Consider the following 13,549-nt stretch of genomic DNA (forward strand, 5'->3'; position numbering starts at 1 on the left):
TTTGCCACATGCTAAAAATGGATTTTACATATTTTAAAGAATATCCAGACCTGGTTACCGGTATCTGCAACACGTTGGCATCAATTCCCAGTCTTTTCATACTTGAAATTATTGCGAGAAAAAAAATAAAGCATTCATCACTTGTCCAGAAGCATTACTATGGCATTTGATACTTTCTTCTGACGTACATGAGAGGGAGTCATTAGAGACACGCATATGATCATATGAAGCAGTGGTTTGTAGAAATATAAATACTGCACATAAATGTTGAGATGTGCACATTAACTGTCTTGTATAATTCAAGTTTCTCGCTCATTTCTTGCAGTGATAGAACTTTTTCATCTAGGTGATATGTTACATAATTGTCTTCCACAAATTCAGATTCACAGTGGTAAAACTGCATGGCAGAAGAGCATTCTATGGAGATAAGATGATGTGACAGACTGTGATAAACTGGGATTTTACCATGCCACAGCTGCATTCAGCTCTGAAAAGACAAAGGTCATGTACTTCAATCATCATGAGGATGCTGAAACTCCATTTTCACTTTGTTTCTGAATGCTTAACTTGGCTCAGTATCTCAATGAGTTTCTGGGGTGTGAGGTCTCTGTCTCAGGAAGTGATGCTACTGTGTGTATCCTCAGCACAAACAGAAGAGTTAAAGATGAAACTTTAATTATGAGTCTAGATCTTCAAAAAGTGTAGTGCTTACATTTCATTTGTTTTTGTTTTCAGTTTGTGCCACGGTATGTTTTTACTTCATTGTTTGCCTGTGAATGCGTGTTGTGTTTAGTTAACCACATATTGTTGCGGAAGTGCCTGAAAGTTAAGACCATAGATCATAATGGCATGTTTACATCACTGTACCCTAATAGATACTCTCTGTATAGCACACCCCTGGTTCCTTTTTCTTCCTAAAACAATGGAGTTTACTCATATGAATATTTATAGTGGTAAAGGAATGTTTTTGTGGAACAAATTTATACAGTCTCATCTCCTCTTAGTAAATCCTAAGAAAATACAATATCAATAGACTAAATACCATAAGCAATATTGTGTGGAGAAAATATAAGCTATTGCTAGTTTTTAATTAAACATACACCTCTACCCCAATAGAACGCGACCCGATATAACACGAATTCAAATATAACACGGTAAAGCGGCGGGGAGCCCCAGGCTCTTTAAAGCACCACCCAAGCCCCGTTGCTTTACCGCGTTATATCTGAATTCGTGTGGAGCCCCGGGCCCTTTAATTCATCACCGAGCCCCGCTGCCAGAGCTCCGGCAGTGATTTAAAAGGTCTGGGGCTCTGGCTGCTGAGGGGAGCCCCAGCCCCTTTAAATCCCCACCCAAGCCCCGCTACCAGAGCTTGGGCTGTGACTTAAAGGGCTCGGGGCTTCTGGCAGTGGCTGGAGCACCGGGCCCTTTAAATCCCCACCCGAGCCTGGCTGCCAGAGCCCCAGTGGGGATTTAAAGGGCCCAGGACTCCCCACAGCAGATGGAGCACCGGGCCCTTTAAATCACAGCCGGGGAATCCAGTGCAGTCCGGCTTGGCGTACTGGACCAAACTCAATATAACGTGGTCTCACCTATAAGGCACTGAGATTTTTTGGCTCCCGAGGACCATGTTATATTGGGGTAGAGATATAGTAGAAATTATGCCTCATTTTCTACACCTATCACTGGAAATGAAGAATGATGGCTAGTGCTATTATATTCCTAGACAAACCTGTCATTTTTGTTCCACAATGAACCTCATTTCTTTAGGGCAGGTGGGCTTGGTGATAAAGTATAATTCATGGTCTAAAATAGAAGAGGCTATTTCCCTGCTCAAAACAATATGAACCTATTCTGAGAGTCTCAAGTAACATAAAGAGGGGTCAAATACTTGCCCACATGTGAATTTTGCCATTGAGTTCAATTGTATTATTTATCATAGCTGTGCATGGTTATAATAGACTGGAAAAGGAAAAGAGGAACTTTTTTAAACAGATGGATTTTTTTTTAACCTGGAACTTTAAAAATGGCTCTTTCACATAATTTTCCATGATAATAAATTATCATAGTTGCATGGGGGTTGAAATGGGAGGTATTCTTTCAAGCCATTTTATCCTGTACCAAAGTGATGAGAGAGACAAGGCGGTGAGGTGAGGTGGACCAACTTCTGTTGGGAAGAGAAACAAGGTTTTGAGCTTATTAGATAGAAATTGGTCCAATAAAAGATATTATCTCACCCATTTGGTCTCTGTAATATCCTGGGATTGACACAGCTATAACAACAGTGCATATACCACAGTGCCTGTGTAAGTGAAATTTATTTCTGGACTCTGCTAGGATTACAGGCCCTGCTCCTGCAGATGGAACCAAACAGGCAGATGCTTATGTCCACATTTAGCCCTATTGAAGTCAGTCTGGTAACCCATTTGGGTTCAATTGCAGGATCGGGACCTGTCATAAACAGATAGCTAAGGGTTAATGTCTCTTTCACCTGAAGCACCTGACCAGAGGACCAATCAGGAAACCGGATTTTTTCAACTCTGGGTGGAGGGAAGTTTGTGTCTGAGTCTTTGTCTGTCTGCCTGCTTTCTCTGAGCTTTGGAGAAGTAGTTCTGCTTTCTAATCTTCTGTTTCTAAGTGTAAGGACAAAGAGATCAGATAGTAAGTTATATGGTTTCTTTTCTTTGGTATTTGCATGAATATAAGTGCTGGAGTGCTTTGATTTGTATTCTTTTTGAATAAGGCTGTTTATTCAATATTCTTTTAAGCAATTGACCCTGTATTTCGTCACCTTAATACAGAGAGACCATTTGTATGTATTTTTCTTTCTTTTTATATAAGTATTTTTTTTTATGTATTTTTCTTTCTTTTAAGACCTGTTGGAGTTTTTCTTTACTTCAGGGAAATTGAGTCTGTACTCACCAGGGAATTGGTGGGAGGAAGAAATCAGGGGAGATCTGTGTGTGTTGGATTTGTTAGCCTGATTTTGCATTCCCTCTGGGTGAAGAGGAAAGTGCTTTTGTTTCCAGGACTGGGAACGGAGAGGGGGAGTCACTCTGTTTGGATTCACAGAGCTTGTGTCTGTGTATCTCTCCAGGAGCACCTGGAGGGGGGAAGGGAAAAAGGATTATTTCCCTTTGTTGTGAGACTCAAGGGATTTGGGTCTTGGGGTCCCCAGGGAAGGTTTTTCAAGGGGACCAGAGTGCCCCAAAACACTCTAATTTTTTGGGTGGTGGCAGCAAGTACCAGGTCCAAGCTGGTAACCAAGCTTGGAGGTTTTCATGCTAACCCCCATATTTTGGACGCTAAGGTCCAAATCTGGGACTAAGGTTATGATAGGACCACAAAGTCTTTCAACTTGAAATGAAGGCAGATAAATAACTAAATACAAACTTTAAAGCTATCAATTATAGGATAACTTAATCAAGGAGCAGATTTGGCAGAAAGAAAGGTGGTGGTACTCTTCTAAGCTCCGTCTTACAAGGCAAGCTCTGCATAGGTAAGTTGGCAATATGAGATCTCACTCATTGTAGAGTTTGCAGATATTCAGTATATGATCATGTTCATTGTTTGGCTCTACAGAGCTCCTTCAACTATGCTCTCCTTCAGTGGGGGTTGAATACAGCTTCCTTGGGACAGGCTGCTTCTTTTATAGTGGGGGAAAAATAAGTTGTAGTATCTCCCAAAAGCCACCCATGTGTTCTGCAACCACCTTCCTATCCACTTCGCTCCTGCAAATTGAACAGAGCAGTTCCTTTAATGAGGATTCTCCACTGAAGTTCCAGACTGTCTGGGGAGCAATGGAAAGTCCTTCTACATCTTACATTTACTCTCAGATCTGGAAGATCTTCATGGTCTGGTGTGGCACCAGGAGTATTACTGTCTTATCTTGGTCACCCTAGTATGCTTTGCATTTCTTTGTCCCTGTTCAAGAAGAGTCTCAAAGGCGAGTGATTCATTGAGCAATCCCTCAGAAGGACTTGATCCCCCTCTCCCAGTTTCTGATGTATCCCTAATTTGAGACTTTCTGGTAGACTTCTTTCCTTTAAGATGGCCCTACTTATTGCAGTGACCTAAGCCAAATGAGTGAGTAAATCAAATTCTCATAATCTCTCTCCCTTTGTCTTCTCTCTTTACAGAAGGGCATTTTTGTTGTTTTGGCTTTCTCCAGAACTTGTTCCCAAGTGGATAGTCAATTTTGCCTGAACAATTTAGTCTTAGCACTCCCTTTCTCTATCCAAATCTGGTATTTTCCCCATCACACAATGCCAAGAGGCTGCATTTGGTGCATGTAAGCAGGTTCTCAAGTTCAGGTTTATCATCCCTGTTCTCAGAACTTCCAAAAATTAAGGCAACTGTTTCCTTGCTTTGAGGGTTACAAGAACAAGTTGCTGTTGCTAACTGGGTCTGAGACTGCATTCTCACAGGGTTTGATCAGTCTGGTAGCCTGTCAGATCCTATTTGGCTAGAGAAGCTGCCCCTTTATAGACTGCATGCTAAGGCACTAATTTCCAAGGTGTGTAAAGCAGTGACCATGATCACCTCTTCACTCTTTTTTATGTCACTATCAACTGGGCCTCTCTGCTTCTCAGGGTGACTTCTTTGGCTGCAGGTTCTTGTCAGCAGCAGAATTTGGCAGCTTTGCCTCCCAGGATTACTCTTTGCTAATAAACTGTCTGTCCTTTTAATCCACTGTTGTAGGAGGAAAGAAATAAGTATGAACAACAAGAGAAAATTTACTTATCGGTGTTTGTCTCACTTACTCTTCTACCCTACATCCTACCATCCTGTGTGTGCTGCTACTTATTTTATTTTCTTGTAGGCTGTTTCTTTCTATATTTCTCTATCTGGAGAGATTGTTCTTGGTCAATCTTCTAATACCAGCAATAGGGTTTCAGATCTTTTCACACTCTTTGCTTCTCTAGTGGTAGCATTATAATACTGTCTGTTCTGTAATCTGCTGTCCACAGAGAAGAGATTGTGACATACAGAATTACCAGTATTTTTTTCCTTTTATTATATACATTTGCAAACTTCCAGTTGTAGCAGTTTTAAATCCATCTGTTTTCATATAAAATATTACATTTCTTATAATCTTTGTCTGTCTTTTAATTATCTGTGATTTCCTAGGTAACCAGGTTCTTCATATTCTGAAATAACACCCACAGGAGACTTATTGCTGAACCTTCTTTCTTCTTAGTTTTTTTTTTTTAACTTAATTGCTTTGTGTGTTAGTGTGATCTGAAAGCTTGACAATGCTGGAGCCTGAAACCCTTTTATTTGCTTACAGAACAGCACCACCACAGCTACTGCTCATGCAAGCTTTGCTATTGGCTGTGCTTGTGTCTCAAACCTGACTTAAAGGGTCCTCTGCCAGAGGGGAGAGGAGTTTAGACTTCAGCTCTTGTTCAGGGCTTTGTATCTCTCCTGCCACTACCACTGTCACTGACCAAGTAGTGACCTAGTTATGTGATGTGGACATTATTCATGAGGACTGAGAACACTAACTTAGTTTACAGTTGCTTCTGACTTGCCAACAGCATGCAGAGATTTCAGTCATTTTTGACGTGGGGAATTCAAACTAGCAGCTTTGAGCAGAAAGGCTCTCTATCCCATTATCTATCCCTTCCATGAATTCTCATTTATTCCTAATTCTTTTTTAGACTTGATGTAGCTCAAATAATGGTAAATAGACCTGGAGGGGTGTTATGGTCTCTCTTCTGTGTCTCAATTATACACCAGCATGCAGGCCTGGGACGAATCAGCCTGTATAGCCCCCCCCCCTAACATTTTTTATACAGGTGAAATCTGGTGTGGGGAGGGGACACTAGTGCTGGGTGGTGAGAGACAATGCAGAGTCACAGTGTGGCACCTCTCCTAAGGGCAAGGGGGTCCCCTGTGCTAGGGGGTCCCAGAAAGGGGAGGCATCTGGGGCGGAAGGGCAATGGATGGGGTGAGCCTGGCGCTGGCGTGTTCTGGCGACAGTAGGTGGCTGGTGTGGCGGTAGGCGGGCTGGGTTACTGCTGGAGGCTGAGCCCGAGCCCCCAAAAGAAATACAAGACATGCTTCCTGTCGCTGAGTGCGGGCCTGACCTTTGCTGCCAGCCTCAGGTCCTCTGCTAGCCACCTGGGCCAGCCTGGCCCCCTAACCCCATCCCCTTGGTGGCCTGGCCCCCTAGACGCCTCTATCCCCACTCCCCCTGAGCTGGCCTAGCGCCCCCTGCACAACACATGCTGACGTATGGGGCTTGGAACAGTTGCCATGATTTGCCATCCCATACCCAAAGGCTGGCTCTGGATATAGGGCCCCTTTCTTTGTGTTTATACAGGCCTGCCACTGTGGAGTCCTAGTCTAGTGACTGGGGGCCTCATCTAAATAAAAATAATCGCTATTCTTCCAGCAAGAGGGGGAAGCCACCACTCTAGGCTGCAGGTGTTTGTAATTCTACCCTCATCCACACACACTGCAGTGTAATGTAATAAAAGTGCTCATCTGTTCTTCTACCCTCCCTTGCACTACAGCCTCTTTTATTTCCATTATGCTGATTATTTTATACGGGGCGTAGCAGTTCACGAGCTGATTCTCTGGTGGTTGGTTGCGTTTTTTAGGAGCGGGGGAAGCTGCAAGTGGTTTGAGACTTACATCTAACAGGCTCAGCCAGGAGAGAAAAAATTCATTGTCCCTAGAGGCGGCCAGTGGGTGGTTGGGAGCATCATGCTGTGCACACGCTGCAGCAAGTCCCAACTACCTCTAGGAGTAGGATGCTTCCTTGAATATGCTTTGATCGGCTTCTCCATCTGCTCCTTCGAGCCTGCTTCTTTCTGCTCCCCCGCCCCCTTGGGCACCCCACCTGCTCCTGCACCCCCGAAGTTAATCCTCCATCCCTTACCTCCGACTTATTCATTTATACCCCCTACCCGCCACACCCCCAAACTGATCCTCCCTGCCCCTGAACGCCCGACGTCCGCTCCCCCCACGCTCAGGATAAGGGCACCCGGCACGGCCGCAGCTTCCCTGGGCGTCGATTCTCCCCGGGCGGCTGGACACGTGCTGCTCGCAGCCGCCCCAGGAGCCCGGGGTGAAGCCGGCTAAGGCCGGGCAGCTCCACGCGCCCCCGCCCGCCCATTGTTCCCCGAGGCGGGTCTAGCCGGCGACCCACGCCCCCGCCCCTCCTCATTGGCTGGTGGAGGGGCCCGGGGCTCGGGCTGCTCAGCTGAGAGCGAGGCCCATTGACAAAAACGTCGGGCGGCTGGGCTGGTGGCGGCCGCCTGCAGAGGGGAAGTGTTTGCTGCTGCAGCCGCTCAGGACTGGAGGGGGCGTAGGCTGCTGAGGCAGCTCTGTACTCCCCCCCCTCCCCGGGATTGTTAGTGGGGATCGGGGGAGCCGGCCCCAGGCTGCGCCTGGCAGGTGGAGGCTCGAGGCAGCGGCTGCAGGGAGACGAGGGCTGCAGCGCCCAGGCTGCGAAGAGGCTACTGGCGGCGGTGCTAGGCTACTGGAGCCGGAGCCCTACGGCCGGGCGCGCCCGGTCCTTTTCCATGGCTGCGAGGAGGGGCGGCCCCCCGTTGGCAGGTGAGTAGCCGGCTGTGCAGCGACAGGGGGTTGGGGGGCCCGCCCCGCAGGTGAGGCAGCAGCTCCATTGTGCAGCTGGGGCACCTGCACTCGGCTGGCGCATTCAGCACGCCGGGAACGTGCGGACACAGCTTGCAGGCAGCAGCCGCCGCCGCCTCCTGGTTAATGCCCCCCCCCCTTTCCCGCCGCTGCAGATGCGGTGCTTGTGCCCTGCATGCCCCCTCCCCAGCCAAGGCGCAGGATTAATGGCACGAACCCCCGCGCCCCGGCTGCTGCGGCAGTCGCGGCCTCTGTGGGCAGGGCTGGCGAGACTCTCGTGGGTTGGTTCGGCGGTATTGGCCTCTGCTCCAGCCCATCACCCTCTAGCTCTGTGGAGTCCCAATATGGCTTTGCGGCGAGGCGCTCTCTGCCTGCAGCATCGCTGATGAGTGAGCCACCGCGGGCGGGGGAGGGAAAGGGGCCAAGTCCGCGGAGGGGGGTGGGGGCGCGCGAGGGGAGCTGCGTGGGGGTGCAGTGCCCGTGGAGACCTAGGCGAGGAGGAGGAGGGGCCGCGTGGCTGGGGAAAGGGGCCAGCCGGCTGGGGGTGGAAGGGGGTAGCGGGAGAAGGAGGGTGCGCGCGTGGGGTGAGCAGGTTTCCCCAGAGCCGGCGCTGGTGGCCGCGGGTGCGTCAGTGCGCTGCGCTCTGCCCCGCAGGTGACCGGGCCGGGGTCCCGCACGCGGACGGACCATGGTGACTTCTCCGCTCCGAGGACAGCGACGGCGGCGGCAGGAGCCGGAACCTCGGCGCTAATGGAAACTGGGTGCGCTGCCAGCTCGGCACCTCCGCGGGGGGGAGGCGGCGCGTCTCCAGCTGCTGCCCGGCCCCCGCCAGCGGACGGGAGCGCGGCCGTCGGTGGGCTCGGCAGGCGGAGCGGGGCCGGCATGGAGACCGCTGCGGTGCCCGAGAGGGGCCCGGCCCCTGGCTCCCCTCCCCGCGGGCCCGGCGCCAGGGAGCCCAGAGTCGGTCACCTGCGGTTCCTGCGGAGGAGCGTGGTGGACTCGGACCAGGAGGAGCCGCCTCTCGAGCTCTCCGAGGCCGAGCCGCGCAGGATCGTCCTGCTCTCCAAAACCCGGAGGATCATTGCGGAGAGGGCCAAGGAGCGGCACGGGGAGGCCGACCTTGAGCCCCCTGCTGCCGAGCCCGCGGGCGAGCCCAAGGGGGCCGCCCCCGGGGTGCCGGCCGCGGCGGAGGAGCAGAAGGAGCTGGGCAGGGATGCGGAGAGGAAAGAGCCGTCGGACAAAGACCAGAGCAAGTCCAAGAAGGAGGAGCCCGAGGAGGAGGCCGACATGAAAGCCGTCTCCACCTCCCCCGATGGCCGGTTCCTGAAGTTTGACATCGAGCTGGGCAGGGGATCCTTCAAAACCGTCTTCAAGGGGCTGGACACGGAGACCTGGGTGGAGGTCGCTTGGTGTGAACTTCAGGTAAGCTGGGCTAGTCCTGGCCACCTCCCTGCTCTGAGCTGTCCTGGCAACTAAGGACACAGCCTATGCCATCTACAGACCTGCAAATGCAGCGTTTAGAGTCCCCATTGCTGATCCTCCTGCATCTGACTATAGCATGAGGTTTTCATTGGCTCAGAGTCTGCCACCTTATGTAGGCTCCTGCCTTAATCCCCTGAGCACTGGGCTTGATCACTGAAATTTCTGGCAATGTAATGTGCTAAGGGTGAGACTGATGAGAAGATCAGGAGTTCTTCCCTTGACTGCCCAAAGATTGTCAGAAGAGGCTTCAGGGGGTAGTTATATGTCATTCAAACTGACACTTGAGACATCTGTAACTTAATTTAGCCAGAGTCTAGCTGTAGCTTAAAAAATACATAAAAGATCTTAAAATATAATTGCAGAAAATAGATTTACTTCCTTTACAAATCTAAACACAGGGGGCTGGAGGTTTAGGGTCTCTTCCCACTGAAACCTCCTCCTATTTTGAAAGGGTTATTAAGCTGTCACAAACTCATTCTGAATTGAAACTTGGGAAGCACTTTCTAATCAAACATGGTTTATATATTTTTGGCCATATCTGAATTAGTCTGTCAGCAAAATCAAAAAATTGTGGATTCAGATGTCTTTTAGAATAAATGCAACTAAAGTTTTTTTCCTCCCTCTAGTATCTCTCTTTTTTTAAAGCCTTTGAGCCCTCCCTGTAGGGTGACATAGTCCTTTGATTAGTTGTATTAATGTACTGAGACTCTTCAGTTTCTGGGCATGGACACTACATGCTTTTAGCTATTCCTGTAATTCTTTATATTTTTCATACAAACTTATATGCACCACAGACAAGGTGGGTTATAGAAATTGCAACATGATGTACCTTGTTTTTTTTATGAGGTTTTGGTATCTGTTTCCTGACTCCACCTAGGTTATTAACATATATTGACATGAGACCTAAGCTGTTGTGACTTTTTCGATCCTTAGGCTTTTTTTTCTTTTAGTAAGATCTTCTTTCTAGACTACCTCTTAAACTAGGTTGTGTTGTATAGATTTTGTTAGGGCACTGACATCTGTACCTCAAATTGAGCCGTGGCACTAATCCTGCCTTCCTTGTGCACCTAAAACTCCCACTGAATACAGGATCAATCCTCCTGCTATAATAATGTCTAAGTACAATTAGTAAAGGACAGAATGGAAGCCCTGATTCTGAAAATCAGTGTAAACTCTACTTTGTCGTCTGTGATAGGCAGACAAGTGGACATGCAGCCTTGCCACTTTGGTTGATTTTATTGTATGGTATCTTGTAATCCATTGCAACCCTGTATTGTTTAATTAAAAGTGTAGGGAACATATCTCAATTTTTCATCTGAATTTCTCCTGTTAAGAGCCAGTGAAATAAAAGCAACTTGCTTTACTTGTATTGCTGGATTACCAGCATAGTGGTATATTGCAGCAAGAGAAGTAGGAAAAAAGGCAAGATAGAAGAGGCCCCAGTAGCATGTGGGAGACTGTACAAGAAACAGAGGAGAAGCTGCATAATTGACAATTGGAGAATTTTTGTCAAGCTGTATGCTTCTGGGAGGAAAAGAGAGAGCATCATCCCAAGCCGGCTTTGTCATTCCAGTTTGGGTTAGGTTGGAGGGCGCAAAATATTAGCGTGTGTAAGTTTTTTATTCTAATAGCTAAAGGTTCATTTAAAAATATTTTCTAGATATTCTCTTTAAGTGAATGTTTGGATATAATGAAAGGCCAACATCATCCCACAATCTTATTGTGGCCCATGTTGTGCAAATTCTGTCATAACAGAACAGTCACAGCAGTTTGGAATTCATTTTACTGTCAGCTTTGCTTTAACTCTGCTTTATTAGAGTAATATTTAAATCTAATAGATTGACTATCTATAGCTGCTTAGAAAGATCATTATGTCCGAAAATAGATACTTTACAAATTGTAATCTTCTGGTAGTCTAAATCCTCCATGAATCTTTACAATTGGGTACAGTAAGCTACACTGTGAAGTCTCACTAGTCTGTTTTTACCCCTCATTTTATTTGGATAGGAGATCTTGAATGTATTCCATTGTGGAGAAGGTGTAAAGAGGGTTAAAAACCAGATTACCCTTGTAGCTCAAAATGTCTTTTATGGAAGAACGATTTGTAATCATTACTTTGCCTTCCATTATAAACCAGAGGTACTGCTCGTTTCAGATCTGATGGAGCCACTAAACATTGTTTCACCCTTCTCCACAGACTTCTTTCTATAATTGAGAGGTCTAATTTTTGGACAAGACAAATACCCTGATGAATTCTTATAACTTTTCCTGTATTTCTAGCTACCACTTCTAACAAATCAGTGTCAATTAGTTGTATAGATTTGATGGTAATGTTGGAGAAGGGTCAGCTTCCAGGAGATGGTGTGTCAGCTTTTCAAGTTACTTTTGAAACTTGTTTTGGACTAATGAAGTGTAACTGAGTGGTGACTGCAGGGTTTTGTTAGATATATTTTTTTAGTGTCAGGCCTATGTTCTCTGCCTTTATTTGCAAGAGAAGCAAATAGCTAGCGTTATACATTGATGGAGTTATGTATTAAACTGCATGTAACTCAGGATTATAAAATTGTCTAAGGCTGACATTTCTAAGTAATCATGCTTACTTATAACATTTTGAACATTTCTACATGTACCTTGTCAATTATACTTGGTTCTGTTTTTACTTCTCTATCGAAACATGGTCAGTTGCAAGTGGCAAAGGACTTGTACAAAACCATCATTACCCTACAGTTGAAAACACAAAATGTCTATCTTGATATTTTCATACCATAGAAAGCAATTTTTACACTGCTGAATTTGAGTGTTACATCTGTAGATTTCTTTTAGGGGAAGTGCACGCTTGTACTTGTCTCTTTTTTTCCAGTGAGATACCTACATTTCCATGCTGATCAGTCGTGCTCCTTCAATCTTGGTTACAATACATACAGTCAAAATCATAAATACCGGGAGGTTTTTAAAGGTATGATCATATCACAATTATACATGAAGCTTAGAGAATGAGAGCCAATGGAACACCTCTGCTATATGTAACTTGATTAGCTTTCAATGAAGATAAAGTGGGAAAGAGAAAAGTTCTGCTTTGGCAAAGTGATGCAGTAAATGATACTCTTAATGTTTAACTTGATTTTTTTCTAAGTCTGACCCACAAGCATGTACCCCTAATATATTTCAGTTTGTCTTCTCATAGATTGAGTTTCCAAGCAGCCATCACTGCTTTGTCCTTGCTCAGTTTTTTTGCAGTATAGTCATGGTTTGTTTGTTAATCTAGATGAAAGCTTAGCGTGACACTTTTGAGATCTCTCTGTACTACACCACTGGAAATGTTTTTCAAGAAGTTGATTTCAACTAAACTTTAACTCTAGATAATTTATATATTTATTTTGTAGTGTAACTATGATTGAAGAGATGGGCTCAAGATGTAGAATTGGAATCCTGGATAGGTTCAGGTTAAAAGTTGAACTGAAACTAGGGTTTCAGTTTGCCTGAGCAAGATATTAAGATTTTAGCCAAATCTTAACTAGAAAATAACTTCTTTACTTTGTTGAATCTAGCCTGCAACTTAAGTATTGGCGATGGTATTTGTGTGCTTGCTGAAGTTTGAAAGGGTTCAGGTTTTTTTTTGTTTTTTTTTGCCCTCCTCTAGTTAAATGGTGGCACATTGCAGTTGTATACTGAGAATTCAGAATAGCCATATTTCAAAATGCTGTGCCTTCTAACTATAATCTCAGTTCATGAGCAAGGAATGTTACAGTTTCCCAATATGCAGGTTAAACATTTTTTTTGGATAGATGCATGCCGACGAGCTTGAAAATATAAGCCCCTTTTTGGGACTGTAGAAAAATTCTGGGGGAGGCCATGTACAGAACTAAATCACTGAGTAGTCCTCACCAGTGCTCTTCAGTTCCTATTGATTCTGGTCACTGAGATTTCTATTGAGAGCTTTTTTTGTTAGTTGTGCCACTGTTGCAAAATGAGTAGGGAAAGAGGACATCTTTTGCTAGTCCTTCTTTCAAAGATGAAAGGATCAGAGAAGTGGCTCCTTATCACAGTGAACATTATTAAAGCACTCCCCTCCCACTTAAAATGGTTGTCCAAGACCAAAATCTTACATTTTGACTCTCATTTCTTAATTACATTTTGAACATCTCCTGTACCTATATCAAAAAGTCCACTAACAGGCTTGGCAAGCTGGTCAGATGTCAGTTGACTACCAAATATTCCAGCAATAATGCCCTACTGTAGGTGTCAAAACCTACCATTTTGGTTGCATCATGGTGTCATCTGTAGCAAGCCTACTTAAATGTTGTGATCACTCACTTTACTACATGCTAATGCCACTTGTGGGGGGGAAAAGGTAAATTAATTGCAAGTTGAACATCTTGATTGGCTGGAATTTTCTAGAACAAACATTGTATGTATGTTTGGCCTAGTATACAAAGCACATGGCTGTTTACAACACATGTTA

At 45.8% G+C, this 13,549-nt stretch overlaps 1 protein-coding gene across 13 annotated transcripts in view; it reads left to right on the plus strand.

Moving 5' to 3' along the window:
* The first annotated feature begins 7,489 nt into the window (after positions 1–7,489).
* Positions 7,490–13,549, plus strand: part of WNK2 (WNK lysine deficient protein kinase 2) — a 192,673-nt gene continuing 186,613 nt past the window's right edge. For 9 of the 13 annotated variants that reach the window (XM_050959170.1, XM_050959171.1, XM_050959169.1 and 6 more), the window contains exon 1: positions 8,203–9,027. In XM_050959170.1, the coding sequence (XP_050815127.1) occupies positions 8,356–9,027 (672 nt within the window). In that variant the 5' untranslated portion in view covers positions 8,203–8,355. Of the gene's footprint in view, positions 7,567–7,920; positions 7,995–8,202; positions 9,028–13,549 lie in introns of those variants that run through there. The other 4 variants (XM_050959174.1, XM_050959172.1, XM_050959165.1 and 1 more) reach the window with 3 other exon arrangements.

The sequence above is a fragment of the Gopherus flavomarginatus genome, chromosome 6, assembly GCF_025201925.1.
Source record: "Gopherus flavomarginatus isolate rGopFla2 chromosome 6, rGopFla2.mat.asm, whole genome shotgun sequence".
NCBI lineage: Eukaryota > Metazoa > Chordata > Testudines > Testudinidae > Gopherus > Gopherus flavomarginatus.